A 14,291-nucleotide genomic window follows, 5' to 3' on the forward strand; every position below is an offset into this window, starting at 1 on the left:
TTATATTATAATTTATAATTTTGTTTTTAAAAAAAATGTCATACCCGGGATGTCTACTAGACTCTTGTTTGGTCAGATTTAAGTGAGTTATTCCTAAAAATTACAGGCCTACAGTATAAAACGCCAAATTTCCTTGCAAATAATGGTACCGCTTTCAGCACCTTTTTTCTGAAAGAATCATACCGCCAGGGAGGTTAAAGGAGAATTATAAAAAAGAAAAAATTAGTTAAACCCACAAGTGCTTTTTTTCCCCTCTACTATTCCTTTATTTTGGCTCCTGAAATTTACAAATGCAGCAATTTTGAAATTAGATGAAAGGTTTAGCACTGGGAAACACGTTTTGAAAAATAAAAATGTCCATAGGTGTGCGCAGGGGGTGTGCCAGGTGTGTCTGAGCACACCCTAATCACTGTGTGTGGTGCTGATTTCCCCTACTGTCTGGGCTTTCCCCTCATGTTGTACCCCCCACAGTGTTGCTGGCCCCCCCCCCCCTTTTCTCTCCCCCTGGCTGCTGGGGGGATGTTTCAGAATGGAGAGTGGGGGAAGGGGCTAGTAAATATGTAATTTACCCGTCCCTTCCTTTTCTAAATGAACACAGCGAACACACACTCACTCACTGTGTTCATTCATAACTGAAGCATAGTCAACTGTTTACTATGCTTCCGTTTTTGAATGAACAGGAAGCTGCTCAGCACAGAGCACTTCCCATTAATTTACTGTCCAGTGCAGTTGAGGCTGCAGAGAAAGGCATGGGTGTTTGAGCTGCGGGGTGCACACCCTAATGGAATAGGCTGCACACACCTATGTACATGTTATATATAACTGCATAGATCGGAGCAAAATGAGGGACGAATGAGGAAGAAAGAGGGACAGAGGGACTCTGTTCCGAAATCAGGGACAGTTGGGAGCTATGCAAGTGCTGACAGGTATTACATGAAGGCAAAGAGAGGAGTTTATACTTGAGATCTCACTAAAATGAGGGACAAATGAGGAGGAAAGAGGGACAAATCAGTTGGTCCAAGTCTGGAGAACAGTCAGTGGAGAATGCAGGCTATCAAGGGCCTTGTCTCAGCTCAGTGAATGCAAACAAGAAGGATCATTTTAGGTGCCGCACATCCAACAAAATTTATAGGTAGTGATGGTCAGAGCAGCCTCAGCCTAGACTCCATCCAAGCCATGCCCCCAACTCGTTTCGCCTGCCCACGGGGCTTTGTCATAGAGGTCTTTCAAGGCTGAGTCCAGTGGACAGGGTGAAACATGTCAGAGCGGGCAAGGCCTGGATGGAGTCTGAGCTGAGGCTGTTGTTACCATCACTACCTATGGGTTTTGTTGGATGTGCAGGAATGATACTTCTTCTTATTTGCATATTTCAGAGGAAATTGAGATATTCATTTCCTTGGTTAGTCAGTCTATTTCTTGGCCTATTCCTCTTTGTTTCAGCCTCCCATCTTTTTTTCTTGCACAGTTAGCATTTCACGAGCACTTCATTGAGGGTCACAGATCATCCCCATCTATTCTGATTTTCATGGCAGTTTCCGTTGGCATTCGTTCTTTATTATTCAACCTTCGTATCCTCCTTTTACCTTCATACTTCTCTTGGTACTACCAACTCCTCCTGAGCTCTCAGGAGTGGAATGGCCTACTGAGTAAAGGGTAATCACCTTCTTCTTTTTGCTTGGTGTCCATCCTCTGAGGAAAGGGCTTCTACAACAGAGGCCTGCTATGCAGTGCATTGAAACATCCCTTTTTAGCAGGCCTACATTTACAGCCATGTCTCGTGTTCTTTCTACCGCTCCCCTCTGAGGATTCAGTCACACAAATCTACCCAAATCCAGGCTTTGTCTGCTGTGCTGCCTGCCTCTTTAGGTAACCCATAGTGCTCTGGGAATTTTTTCTGGTCATATGTTTGATATTTATTGACAACAGAAAAATTGTATATGTATAATATCGATACAATGTATTAAGGCAGTCTTTACAAGTTTTTTTATATATATATATATTTATAATTGTAGTTTGTATTAAAGTTTCATCCAAAAACAGTATGCAATACAAGACAGCTTCTCCCTGTTTTTTTATAATTGCAGTTTTTATAAAAGTTTTGTGTAAAAAAACAGTATACAAAACAGGACAACTACCCCATTTTTTTTTTTTGTATAAATTGTAGGTTTCATTAAATCTTAATTTAAAAACCGTATACAAAACCAGACAACTACCCCACTTTTGGTTTTATAAATGCATATGACGTCGCTGACTTTTGGGGAATATCTGAATGATGCCTGCAGCTACAGGCATCATTTAGATATCATTCTTTACAGCCGGCGGTTCTGTGCACGATAAGAATGATCGTGACGGCAGTTACGCTGCTTGATCGTTCTTATAGGCGATGGGAGGGGACGTCCCCCCCTCCCGCCGCCATCCAGTGCTTCACTGGGCTCTCCCGTGCCATCGGGGGCCCGGAGAAAGTATCGGCTGGCACCGGATGACGATGATAGAGATTTGCGGTGACCACATGGTCACCAGTCATCTCTATGACCGTCGGAGGCCCGGGTTCCTGGTTGTAAACAAAGCCGCGATCGCAGCTAGTAAGCATATCAGTGAATTTTTTTTCTCGATTTCATGCTTTCCCGCCTGGAGGAGAGATGTGGGGTCTTATTGACGCCGCATCTCTCCATAAAGAGGACCTGTCACAATAGATTCCTATTACAAGGGATGTTTACATTCCTTGTAATAGGAATTAAAGTGATCAAATAAAACAAATCTAAAACACAAGTGTAAAAATAAAAAAATTAAGTAAAATAACAATAAAAAAAAATGAAAAACGCCCCTGTCGCCGATATCTCGCATTTAGAAATGAACACACATGTAAGTCCCACCCACATATGTAAAAGCCATTCAAACTACACATGTGAGGTATCGTCGCATGCGTTAGAGCGTGTGCAACAATTCTAGCACTAGACCTCCTCTGTAACCCTAAACTGGTAACCTGTATATACATTTAAAGCGTCGCCTATGGAGATTTTTAAGTACGGAAGTTTGGCGCCATTCCATGAGTGTTCGCGATTTTAAAGCGTGACATGTTAGGTATCTATTTACTCGGCGTAACATCATATTTCGCATTATACAAAAAAACTGCGTTTTGAAAAATTATTGCGCAAATACTGTGCGAGGCAAAAAGTTGCAATGACCGCCATTTTATTCCCTAGAGTGTCTGCTTAAAAACATATATAATGTTTGGGGGTTCTGAGTAAATTTCTAGCAAAAAAATGATTATTTTTACATGAAGGAGAGAAGTGCCAGAATAGGCCCAGTATAGAAGTGGTTAAAGGATCACTAAAGATACTTTTTTTTTTTTTAAATAACAAACATGTTATACTTACCTCCACTGTGCAGCTCGTTTTGCACAGAGTGGCCCCAAACTTGGTCTTCTGGGGTCCCTCGGCAGCTGTCTCGGCTCCCCCCCGCAAGGACTCAACACCTTCATGGTGTTGAGCTCTTCCGGGCGCGCTCTCGTGATACAGCCGGCGGCCATAGCCGCTCACTGTATCACTCTGCCCCCGGCGCGCTGCATCATTGGATGTGATTGACAGCAGCGTGAGCCAATAGCTGCACTGCTTTCAATCCATCCACTGTAACCAATCAATGGCCAGGCTGAGCGCCGAAGAGGATGTCTGGGGGCGAGCGCGGGACTTTCGAGGGGTCAGGTAAGTAAAACGGTGGGGCTGGTATTGTCGGGTGATTTTTTTGCCTTAATGCATAGAATACACTAAGGAGAAAAACGTTTACCTTTATAACCCCTTTAAGTTGTATCTAAAAACAGTGTACAAAGCAGGACAGCTACAGCAGTATATAACTTGCTTTTGAAGTAAGGTGCACATGGAATAAGGTGACCAGATTTTTAAAATGAAATCCGGGGACATATTTTTTCTTTACTAGTAATGGCAACAATAAGCGACTCTCTGCCCGTCGCAGCCCGCCTCACAGCCTCTGAAGTCTTACTCTTCGGGCCCCGGCTACTACTGGATGGGGAGAGGAGGAAGATCACTCTGCCAGGCAAGGCAAGTGGCTGGCCAGGATTTGAGCCAAGGCAGAAGAACATGCAAGCGAAGCTAAATGGGCATGCGCCTGAAAAAATATTCCCTCTGCTCTGGCCAGCACATGATCATCAGAAAGGGGCACAGATAATGGGAAAAATACAACCCCCTTATGCTAGTAGGCACGACGGAGCGGGGGTGTGTAATTCTAATTTTTTTATTTTAATTCCGCACTGACTGTCTTTGAAATTGCCCCTGCCCCCTATTAAATCCAATCTGGGGACAAAACCAGGGACAGACTTGGTCCGGGGACAGTGTCCTCAATCAGGGGACTGTCCCCTGAAACTGGGGATGTCTGGTCACCCTAACATGGAAGGGCTTTGCAAATCACAAAAACAGAAGATTTCCCAGCACACTTACCAGCTAGTCTGCAAATAAATCAAAAAGGCACAATCTAACACTTGACATTAAAAACAGAGGTCTTAGTTGCACACATTTGCAAATGGGGAAGCTGCACTACTTTGCCTAGGCTGCTCTGAAAGTGCGGTCCTAAGGCCTCGTTCACACAAGGCGTATGAATCCATACCCTGTGTGAGGGGTAAAGGCGCTATGTGCATCCCCATGCAGGTAGTCACATTGCACACATTTGCAAATGTATGTGGAAGCTGCACTGCCTCGTCAAGGCTCCTCTGTACAGTGCAGTTTTTTTTTTTTTTCAAATAATTTTATTTTAAAAAAATTACAATAAATCACAATACATATTGTTTTTTTTTTATATATTTTTTGGGATGTGGGCTTGCTGGCTGGCACCCTGATGTGGGTGGGCCTGCTGGCTGGCTCCCTGATGTGGGTGGGCTTGCTGGCTGGCACCATGCTGTGCTTGCTGGCTGGCACCCTGCTGTGGGTGGGCTTGCTGGCTGGCACCATGCTGTGCGTGGGCTTTCTGGCTGGCACCCTGCTGTGGATGGGCTTGCTGGCACCCTGATGTGCGTGGGCTTGCTGGCTGGCACCCTGATGTGGGTGGGCTTGCTGGCTGACACCCTGATGTGGGTGGCTCTTTTGTACAGTGCAGTTTTTTTTGTATGTGGGCTTCATGGCTGGCACCCAGATGTGGGTGGGCTTGCTGGCTGGCACCCTGATGTGGGTGGCTTGTTGGCTGGCTGACACCCTGATGTGGGTGGGCTTGCTGGCTGGCACCCTTATGTGGGTGGGCTTCATGGCTGGCAACCTGCTGCTGGTGGCTTACTGGCTGGCACCATGCTGTGCGTGAGCTTGCTGGCTGCCATCCTGATGTGGGTGGGCTTGCTGGTTGGCACTCTGCTGTGGGTGGGTTTGCTGGCTGGCACCCTGATGTGGGTGGGCTTGCTGGCTGGCACCCTGATGTGGGTGGGCTGGCACCATGCTGTGCATGGGCTTGCTGGTTGGCACCCTGATGTGGGTGGGCTTGTTGGCTGGCACCCTGATGTGGGTGGGCTTGCTGGCTGGCACCCTGATGTGGGTGGCTCCTTTTGTACAGTGCAGTTGGGGGTGGCTGGCTGGCTTGCTGGCTGGCACCATGCTGTGCATGGGCTTGCTGGCTGGCACTCTGATGTGGGTGGGCTTGCTGGTTGGCACTCTGCTGTGGGTGGGCTTAAAAAAAAAGAAAATATAATGTATATTAACAAGGGCGCTCTAAGCAATGAAAATAAATATAATTAAATATAACTAAATAAATAATGAATACCTGCTGAGGGTGGGCTTGCTGGCTGGCACTATGCTGTGGGTGGCTCCTTTTGTACAGTTCAGTTTTTTTTATGTGGGCTTGCTGGCTGGCACCCTGCTGCAGGTGGGCTTGCTGGCTGGCACCCTTCTGTGGGTGGCCTTGCTGGCTGGCACCCTGATGTGGGTGGGCTTCATGGCTGGCACCCTGCTGCTGGTGGCTTACTGGCTTTTACCCTGCTGTGGCTGGCTTGCTCGCTGGCACCATGCTGTGCGTGGGCTTGCTGGCTGGCACCCTGATGTGGGTGGGCTTGCTGGTTGTCACCCTGCTGTGGGTGGGCTTAAAAAAAATATATACAATGTACATTATTGAGGGCACTCTAAGCAATGAAAATAAATATAATTAAATATAACTAAATAAAGAATGAATACCTGCTGAGGGTGGGCTTGCTGGCTGGCACTCTGCTGTGGGCGGCTCCTTTTGTACAGTTCATTTATTTTTTTATGTGGGCTTGCTGGCTGGCACCCTGCTGCAGGTGGACTTGCTGGCTGGCACCCTGCTGCAGGTGGACTTGCTGGCTGGCACCCTTCTGTGGGTGGCCTTGCTGGCTGGCACCCTATGTCGGTGGCTTTTTGACTAGTACCCTGCTACGGCTGGCTTGCTCGCTGGCACCATAATGTGCGTGGGCTTGCTGGCTGGCACCCTGATGTCGGTGTGCTTGCTGGTTGTCACCCTGCTGTGGGTGGGCTTTCTGGTTGTCACCCTGCTGTGGGTGGCTCCTTTTTTTTTCTTGTACATCTGATCAAATCACCCCAGTTCTTGTATTTTCAGGTCTCATATCACCACAATTCTTTCACCTTCCCACCTCAGATCACCCCATCACTGTATCACCCTGAATGCCTGTTCCCCTCTGCACCTCCCCTCCACACCTCTGTTCTCCTCAACACCCCCCCCCCCCCCACACACACACACATATCTGTACCCCCTGCACATCTGTTCCCCCTCTGTACCCCCTGCACATATGTTTCGCCCCCTCCACACACACACACACACACACACACACATATCTGTTCCCCCTGCACACCTGTCCCCCCCCAGGTGGCTTGTTGGCTGGCACCCTGATGTGGGTGGGCTTGCTAGCTGGCACCCTGCTGTTTGTGGGCTTTCTGGCTGGCACCCTGCTGTTTGTGGGCTTTATGGCTGGCACCCTGATGTGGGTGGCTTTCTGGCTGGCACCCTGATGTGGGTGGCTTTCTGGCTGGCACCCTGCTGTGGGTGGGCTTGCTGGCTGGCACCCTGCTGTGGCTGGCCCCCTGCTGTGGGTGGGTCTGCTGGCTGGCACCCTGATGTGGGTGGCTTTCTGGCTGGCACCCTGCTGTGGGTGGGCTTGCTGGCTGGCACCCTGCTGTGGTTGGGCTTGCTGGCTGGCACCCTGCTATGGGTAGCTTGCTGGAACCCTGCTGTGGGTGGCTTGCTGGCTGGCACCCTGCTGGCAGGCACTGTCAACTAAACACTACACACACTGCACACATTACACACACTACACACAATACACACAACACACACCATACACCACACTACACACTACATGTTGACAGGCATGACAGTACAGGTTGTCAGCATGACAGGCCTCCTCACAGCCTGTCGATGTTTAAGAATCCAGGAATGTGTATTTTTCTTCCTGGAATTTCCAATGCCTTTACATCGATCGCTGATGGAGGAAGTCGACAGGTTGTTTCCATGTCCAAGGGCTGCAAAATGAAAAGACAAATATAAGACAAATATGAGATTCTCTATTCATAGATCTATCACCTGAGTAAATATCAGGATATTGCTTAAAGTCCAATTCCAGAAACACGTATAAATTATCCTTTGCAGTATTTGTGTGTGTGTGGGGGGGGGGGGGGCGATTTTTTGCCTAGGGGTAGAGGAATAAGGTGTAATAATTTATTCCTTGCTTTGGACAGCCTTCATCTATGTAACCGGTCCCTCACAGACCCTCTCCAAAGCTTTCCCAACCACGGTCACATGCTTACCCCTCACATACCCCTCACATACAATGTAGGACTGATAGGCCTGTATTGTACATGGTGATGCAGAGAGGTTAGGGCGAGGTTCCTCTTTCTCTGCCCCTAGAGTTTACAAGCATAAAACATTAGAGTGCAGGGTGGGGTGGGGGTGGTGGTTGCCTACTGTGCATTTTTTTTTTTTTTTTATTGGGCTTTAACATTGACCAACTTCTTAATACGACCTAGAACCTTCTTCCTCCAAACTACATGTCTGGTCCCATGCTCTCCACCACATCATGATGGTCAAAGCCAAATGTCCTAGACAGCCCAGAGATTGTATTATGAACCATTGCACCTTCTCACTTCAACTGTCACACCAATGGGGCGTATTTACTAAAACAGGAGAGTGCAAAACCTGGTGCAGCTCTGCATGGTAACCAATCAGCTGTTTTTTTTTTTTTGTCAAAGCTTTATTGAACAAGTGAAAAGTTAGAAGCTGATTGACTACCATACACAGCTGCATCAGATGTTTCACTCTCCAGTTTTAGTAAATCATCCCCATTGTGTCTGATGCATAGAAAGTTTCATTCTTATTATCTTCTTCCGTAGAAAATGAAATACAGTGGAACCTCGGATTGCGAGTAACGCGATTAACGAGCGTTTTGTAATACAAGCATTGTATTTTTAAAAATCGTAACTCGGTTTACGAGTGTTGTCTCGCAACACGAGCGCGATTCAGGCCAAATCGGTGTGCAGTACCGCGTTTGGCCTGAGGTGGGGGGCGCCGGAGCCTAGAGGAGCCAAACAGCGCTGATCGCCGCTGTTTGGAAATGCACGGAAAGGCCCAAGGACAGCTCGGCTGACCTCAGCAAACCTCGGGAACGGAGTCTTTGCGAGGTCAACCAAGGTGTCCTCGGGCCTTTTCTGGCCGTTTCCGAGGCTCTCTGGCACCCCCCACCTCTGGTCGCATGTGATATTGCATGCCATTGAAGTCAATGCGGAACAAATCATTTTCGTTTCCATTGACCTCAATTGGAAAACTTGCTTTGATATGCGAGTACTTTGGATTGCGAGCATTCTCCTGGAATGGATTATAATCCGAGGTTCCACTGTATTGACTGATTAGTCTGTGAGGTTTTCCTGCAGGCTGGGATATGTCTGTATCCCCTACATTAGCTGTAAGGACACAGCAATGCTCCTTACAGTGTGTAACAATCTTCTTTTTTGAATCCTCATCCTATAAAGATTTGTGTACTTACCTGGGCTACTGAGAAAGGTGGCCATCCTTTCCCTTGTTCCAGCGACTTCCAATTGATGAGCCTCATGAATAAATGCCGTCTTATGTCTCTGCCGACTCCAAGCCTCTTCTCCGGACATTTGCATAGAAGCTATAAAAGAGAAATTAAGAGTTATTTTGCATTCATTTTGCACTTTTTATAAAAAAAAAAAAAACTTTGACTACAGTGCGTCTCCTCCTGGGCGGTCCTTTCACCCATTGGAGGATCATAGCATGTGAAGACACATATAGCCAAGTACAGGTGCTGGATGTCTGCTGACATGGATGGAATTCATATTATATTCCAGCACAACAAATGAGTACACTTTATGATGTGCCGCCATTAGATCGCTTCTAACTCCCTGAGCTCTTTAGATTGGCGGTGACACTTAAAGTAGAATTACAGCCACAAGAAAAGGGAGGAGATTGGATTTTTTTAAAGATCTTTTTTTCTTCTCATTAACATAATTTATCAGCACAGGGCGATAAAAGCAATTTGATGAATGGAGTTGGAAAGGGTTAGAACCTCTCTGTTGTGTGTCCCTCCTTGGTGGGATTTCCGTGTCCCCAGGACAGGATATGTAACAAAATGTCCACAACAGGGACACAGACAAGATTAAAATGATGGCAGGTGATCTAATCCTCCCCACTATGTTCAAAACAATAGTAAATGGGGAGGAGTTCTGCTTCAATAACCTCATAAAGTGATTGACCCCCATGTGGCATCTTCTGAGCCCTCAGCTCCAGGATGAAATATTCCCATTGGATCACCATGGGATGAAGAAACCAAACTACTCAACAGTCCGCCTGACAACCAGACTTGGCAACCCCCCCCCCCCCACATTATACCCCTAAAGCAGCAGCAGTAGGCCTAGAAACCTTCCCTGTGCCTCTTCAGAATTAGAAAACGTCTTGTACTTACTCCATCTATGAAGTTCTTCAGGTGTTGATCAATGTCCGGGGGGTAAACAGGATCTTCATAACTCACAGACTTCCTGTATACCTGGGTGGTACGGGTACAGAATGGCATGGTGCCTGTAGCCATGATGTATATGACAACTCCCATGGAAAACCAGTCGGGTTCAAACTGGTAGAAGTCGCCGTTTATAACCTGCCAATCGGAGAAGAGAAATCAGTTACTTAGTTCCTACAAACTTACCATCCCTTTATAGGGGAAACAATCATATATATTTATTGAACATGTATTCTAAGGGAGGCATTTATAAAGCAGCAGTATGTCCTTCCTGTGGCAATAGCACTACATTAATAAAAATTACATTTATAAAGCACATCGGTGGAATTGGGACTTTGAGTGCTATTACAGGAAATGGGTGCAAACATAAAAGCCTAGTCATGTGACTCACCCTAATCAAATCAGAGTTCTCTTTGTTATGCCAAGTATACAGAACTTCATAGGATACCACAGGCTCTACACAGTGGCATGCATTTAATGAATGGGCCGTAATTCTGCAGAGTGTAACAGAGAGCAGGTCGTGATATCTGCTCTCCAGTAGAAATCATTGGAACATTAACCTTGATGTAGCTTTTTACATTTTTATATGTTTACTATTTCATATGTCCATTATTATAGAGATTGTAGCTAGGCTCGCTTTAAGCAAGAGAAATAGCAAAGAACAACCACTGTGCCCAACAGCTAAACCAGGAGGCAGAGCCGGCCTATGCAATGGCTGCCCCCCCATGGACATATATTAACAAATTATTAAAAAGATTTTAAGACCCTAATGATTACCAATCAGGTGATTTACATTACAGTGTTCTGTATACAGTCTAAAATGTTCATATTACAAGTATCAGAGGGATAGTGATATACTGAATAGAGGAGGCCTAGTGATGGGTAAAAAGAGCGCGACTTACTTCTGGTGCCATGTATCCAATTGTTCCGGCTACTCCTGTCACCGTCATATCGCCATACAGATCCATTACTGCCAATCCATAGTCTGCAATGCGGACATGACCTTTGTTGTCCAGTAGGATGTTGCCTCCTTTGATGTCCCTATGAACGATGCCACGCTCATGGAGGAACTCCAATCCGCAGGATATTTCCGCCGCAAGGAATCTATAAAGGAAGGAAATACATTTACAGTCATTAGATTTAAGTAGAAACATTATCCATGGGTAGGGGGAGGGGGTACCTGGCTCTATCCCATTACCGGTCCCACCTGTGTGGTTATTTAGGTGACTGTACGGTCGGAGTTCTGGGTATGGCACCTGCTCACCATTTCTGGTTTTACCAGATCCCAGATTCTGGAGTCTCCTGGGAGAACCCATTGGTAGGATCCAGGCTATAAACATGCTTGTCACAGTAATAGGCATGTGACCGGTACTATAAGACCCCCAAGTCTCTCCTCTGCCCTTAAAAGCACCCACAACACTGAGATCTGTGTTTTTGAATGATTTTGATTTCTTAAAAATGTCGGGTCACAATGTCATCACATCCGGGTTACCATAGCCAATCACGGCTTTGTTCAGCTGACCAGCCAGTAGACGTGGCGGCTGGTTGTCTGGGTCTCCCGGTAGGATGGAAGAGCCTGAAGAAAGCTGTGGAAGGTGCCGGGAGTGGAGGAAGTCTCTCTCCTCCTGCTGCATATAAAACGAATCCAGCGGTTAGTTAGATGCCACATTTAAAAATCAGTACCAGGGTGATGAGGTACCGGTACATCATTGGTCCAGAAGTGTTAACCCCTTCATGCTGGTGGTATGCATATATGTGCCCTCTAGGTGAGTGGGTCTTAACGCTGAGAGGCCACATATATGGGTACCAGAATGTAAACAGAGCTGTCCTGAGAATGCACTCCTGGCACAGTTACCGGTGGCTAAAGGAAAGCTCCCAATCTCTACATAGGATTGGGAGCTCTCTGATCATGTGACCACTGTGACATCCAATCATGGCAGTCACACCATCAGAAACCCCGCTCCGTCTCCCGGCATCAGTCCACCTCCTCATCCCGATTGTGGCTCGGGGTGAATTTTCAGTACCACAAGCGGTAACCCCCAAGCCACACTCAGGATCGCATCGCAGGATCCAGGCAAAGTTACTTACCTTGACCCCAGGATCCTGCGATGTCTCCCCGCTGTGTGTGCGCGCCGTGTCTCCTCCACTCCATTCACAGTGCCGAGCGCCATTCCCTGCGAGCGCTGCGACGCACGGCGCCAAATTAAAAAACACACAATACATACAGTACACTGTAATCTTACAGATTATATTACTGTATACAATTATTTCCAATGGAGTCCAATGGAATTGTAAACTCCTAAAGCCTGGATTGTAAAAGGACATTTCTTCTAAAGATTGCTTTCTATTGTATTGTCATTGTGGTGATGAGACTTACCTTATGACGGAAACCGGAAGAGGCGAATAGTTTATGGTGAAATCAAACAGATCCCCTCCAGAGACGTATTCCATAGCGAAACAGGCAGAATGGTGGGTCTGGAAAGTCATGTAAAGCTGGGTGAGGAATGGGCACCCTTCCGCCTTCTGCATGACCTTCAGCTCGGTTTCAATGGCGTCACGTTGATCTGAAGTCTTCACGACGGACTTGATGGCCACCATCTTCTTGGTTGCGCTATGAGTTGCCAGAAAGACCTGAATGAGAGAAAAGATAAAAATCATTTGTGTTATTATAGGAAAGAACGTTCTTCATTATTGGGAAAGGATGGAACTAGCATTGGGGAGGAGTCACAAGTAGTTATTGATGAAGGCTGCGAGGCTCCATGACGTCTTCTGATATCTAGGACAGGGAGAGCTTTCTTCATTTTGTGTTCCCGGCTCCTCCCCTCCATAAGGCACAGTGACATCATTAAAGCGGAGTTCCGGCCACAATTTCACTTTTTAAATATAAATACCCCTGTAATACACAAGCTTAATGTATTCTAGTAAAGTTAGTCTGTAAACTGAGGTCCGTTTTGTTAGGTTGTTACAGCATTTAGACACTTTATAAAATAGAAATTGACTGGGGCCATCTTAAGTGTGGGCATCATGAAGCCAGACTGTATGACTTCCTGGATTTCAGCCTTGCAGATTTCGCACATGCTCAGTGCTGCACAAGCAGTGTAATAGGTTTCAGATCAGGTTTCAGCACCTGTATGACCAGCACATGATTCTTCGAGACTGGGGAGTGCACAGACTCCTGGAAAGTTACACCCACTACATTCCCAGGAGTCTGTGCGATGTAGGTTAGGAAGCTTAAGCACCTAGGTGCAGGAAGAGGGAAGATTATCTATTCTGCCTAGCAACAACACTTTGAAGGCATCTAAAAAAAAAAAAAAAATTTTCTTAAAGGACTAATGACATTTTTTTAAAACTACTGATGTAATGTTATATTTATGGGTGGAACTCCACTTTAAGTCTACCAGTATCTGAGTCCGTTTGGGTGGCTGCTACACATTGGCTAGTTACTGGGGAGGGATTTGTTTTGTGGGTGGAGCTACTAATCTAGAAAATGAGAACTTACTTGTCCGAATCCACCTTCTCCGAGCAGACGGTGCAGGATGAAGGTTGATTGGCTGTCACAGCGTGGAGGTCTTACTTGTAACTGGATGTCACGGCTCGGGGGAGTCACAAGAGGTGGGACCTCTACTGCTGCATTCCTCATAGGCTTCCTAGATGGAGCGGCATTCCTCATGATGTTTCTTATCGCTGCGACACGTTTCATGGTGTTACTAGTGTCACAGCTCGGAGGAGTCACAAGAGCAGGGACTTGTGCTGCGGCATTTTTCATGGGCTTTCTAGATGGTAAGGCATTTTTCATGATGTTTCTAATGGCTGTAACACGTTTCATGCTGTTTCTAGTGTCACAGCTAGGGGGAGTCACAAGAGGTGGGTCTCCCACTGCCACATTTTTCATGGGCTTTCTAGCTGGTACAGCATTCCTCATGATGTTTCTAATCGCTGCAACATTCATGGTCTTATTAGTGTCAGAGCTTTTAGGAATCATCCTTTTATCTCCTTTCACTGGTTAAAAACGCAGAGAAAATCACAGAAAAAAGGTCAGAAGAAGAAATCTCAGGAGATCAGAAAAACACGTCTTCACTCAAGAGAAGTCAGGACTCTTCTGTGCTCCCCTCCGGTCAGGCTGCTATTTATTGCGGAACTGTCCAATCACGTCGCAGGGATGTCACATGACTCCTCCCCTTATTATTGCTGTGATGTCACAATAGGTAAACAAGTCCAGCTGTTTCAACTGTCAAATTTTCTCTATTCTGCGGGGGAGGGGAGATGACTGTTGAGATTAAAATTTCGGGAATAAACCAGTTTA

General features: G+C 46.4%; 1 protein-coding gene across 1 annotated transcript; it reads right to left on the reverse strand.

Moving 5' to 3' along the window:
• Positions 1-7,364: 7,364 nt before the first annotated feature.
• On the reverse strand, positions 7,365-13,937 carry LOC120935700 (protein kinase C theta type-like). Its single transcript, XM_040347755.1, has 6 exons — positions 13,488-13,937; positions 12,366-12,619; positions 10,891-11,092; positions 9,938-10,126; positions 8,999-9,127; positions 7,365-7,481 (listed from the first exon to the last, which is right to left on the reverse strand). The coding sequence occupies exons 1-6, from the start codon at positions 13,935-13,937 to the stop codon at positions 7,365-7,367; spliced, it is 1,341 nt and encodes a 446-aa protein (XP_040203689.1).
• Positions 13,938-14,291: the final 354 nt, after the last annotated feature.

This window comes from Rana temporaria, chromosome 4 (assembly GCF_905171775.1).
Source record: "Rana temporaria chromosome 4, aRanTem1.1, whole genome shotgun sequence".
NCBI classification, from domain to species: Eukaryota; Metazoa; Chordata; class Amphibia; order Anura; family Ranidae; genus Rana; species Rana temporaria.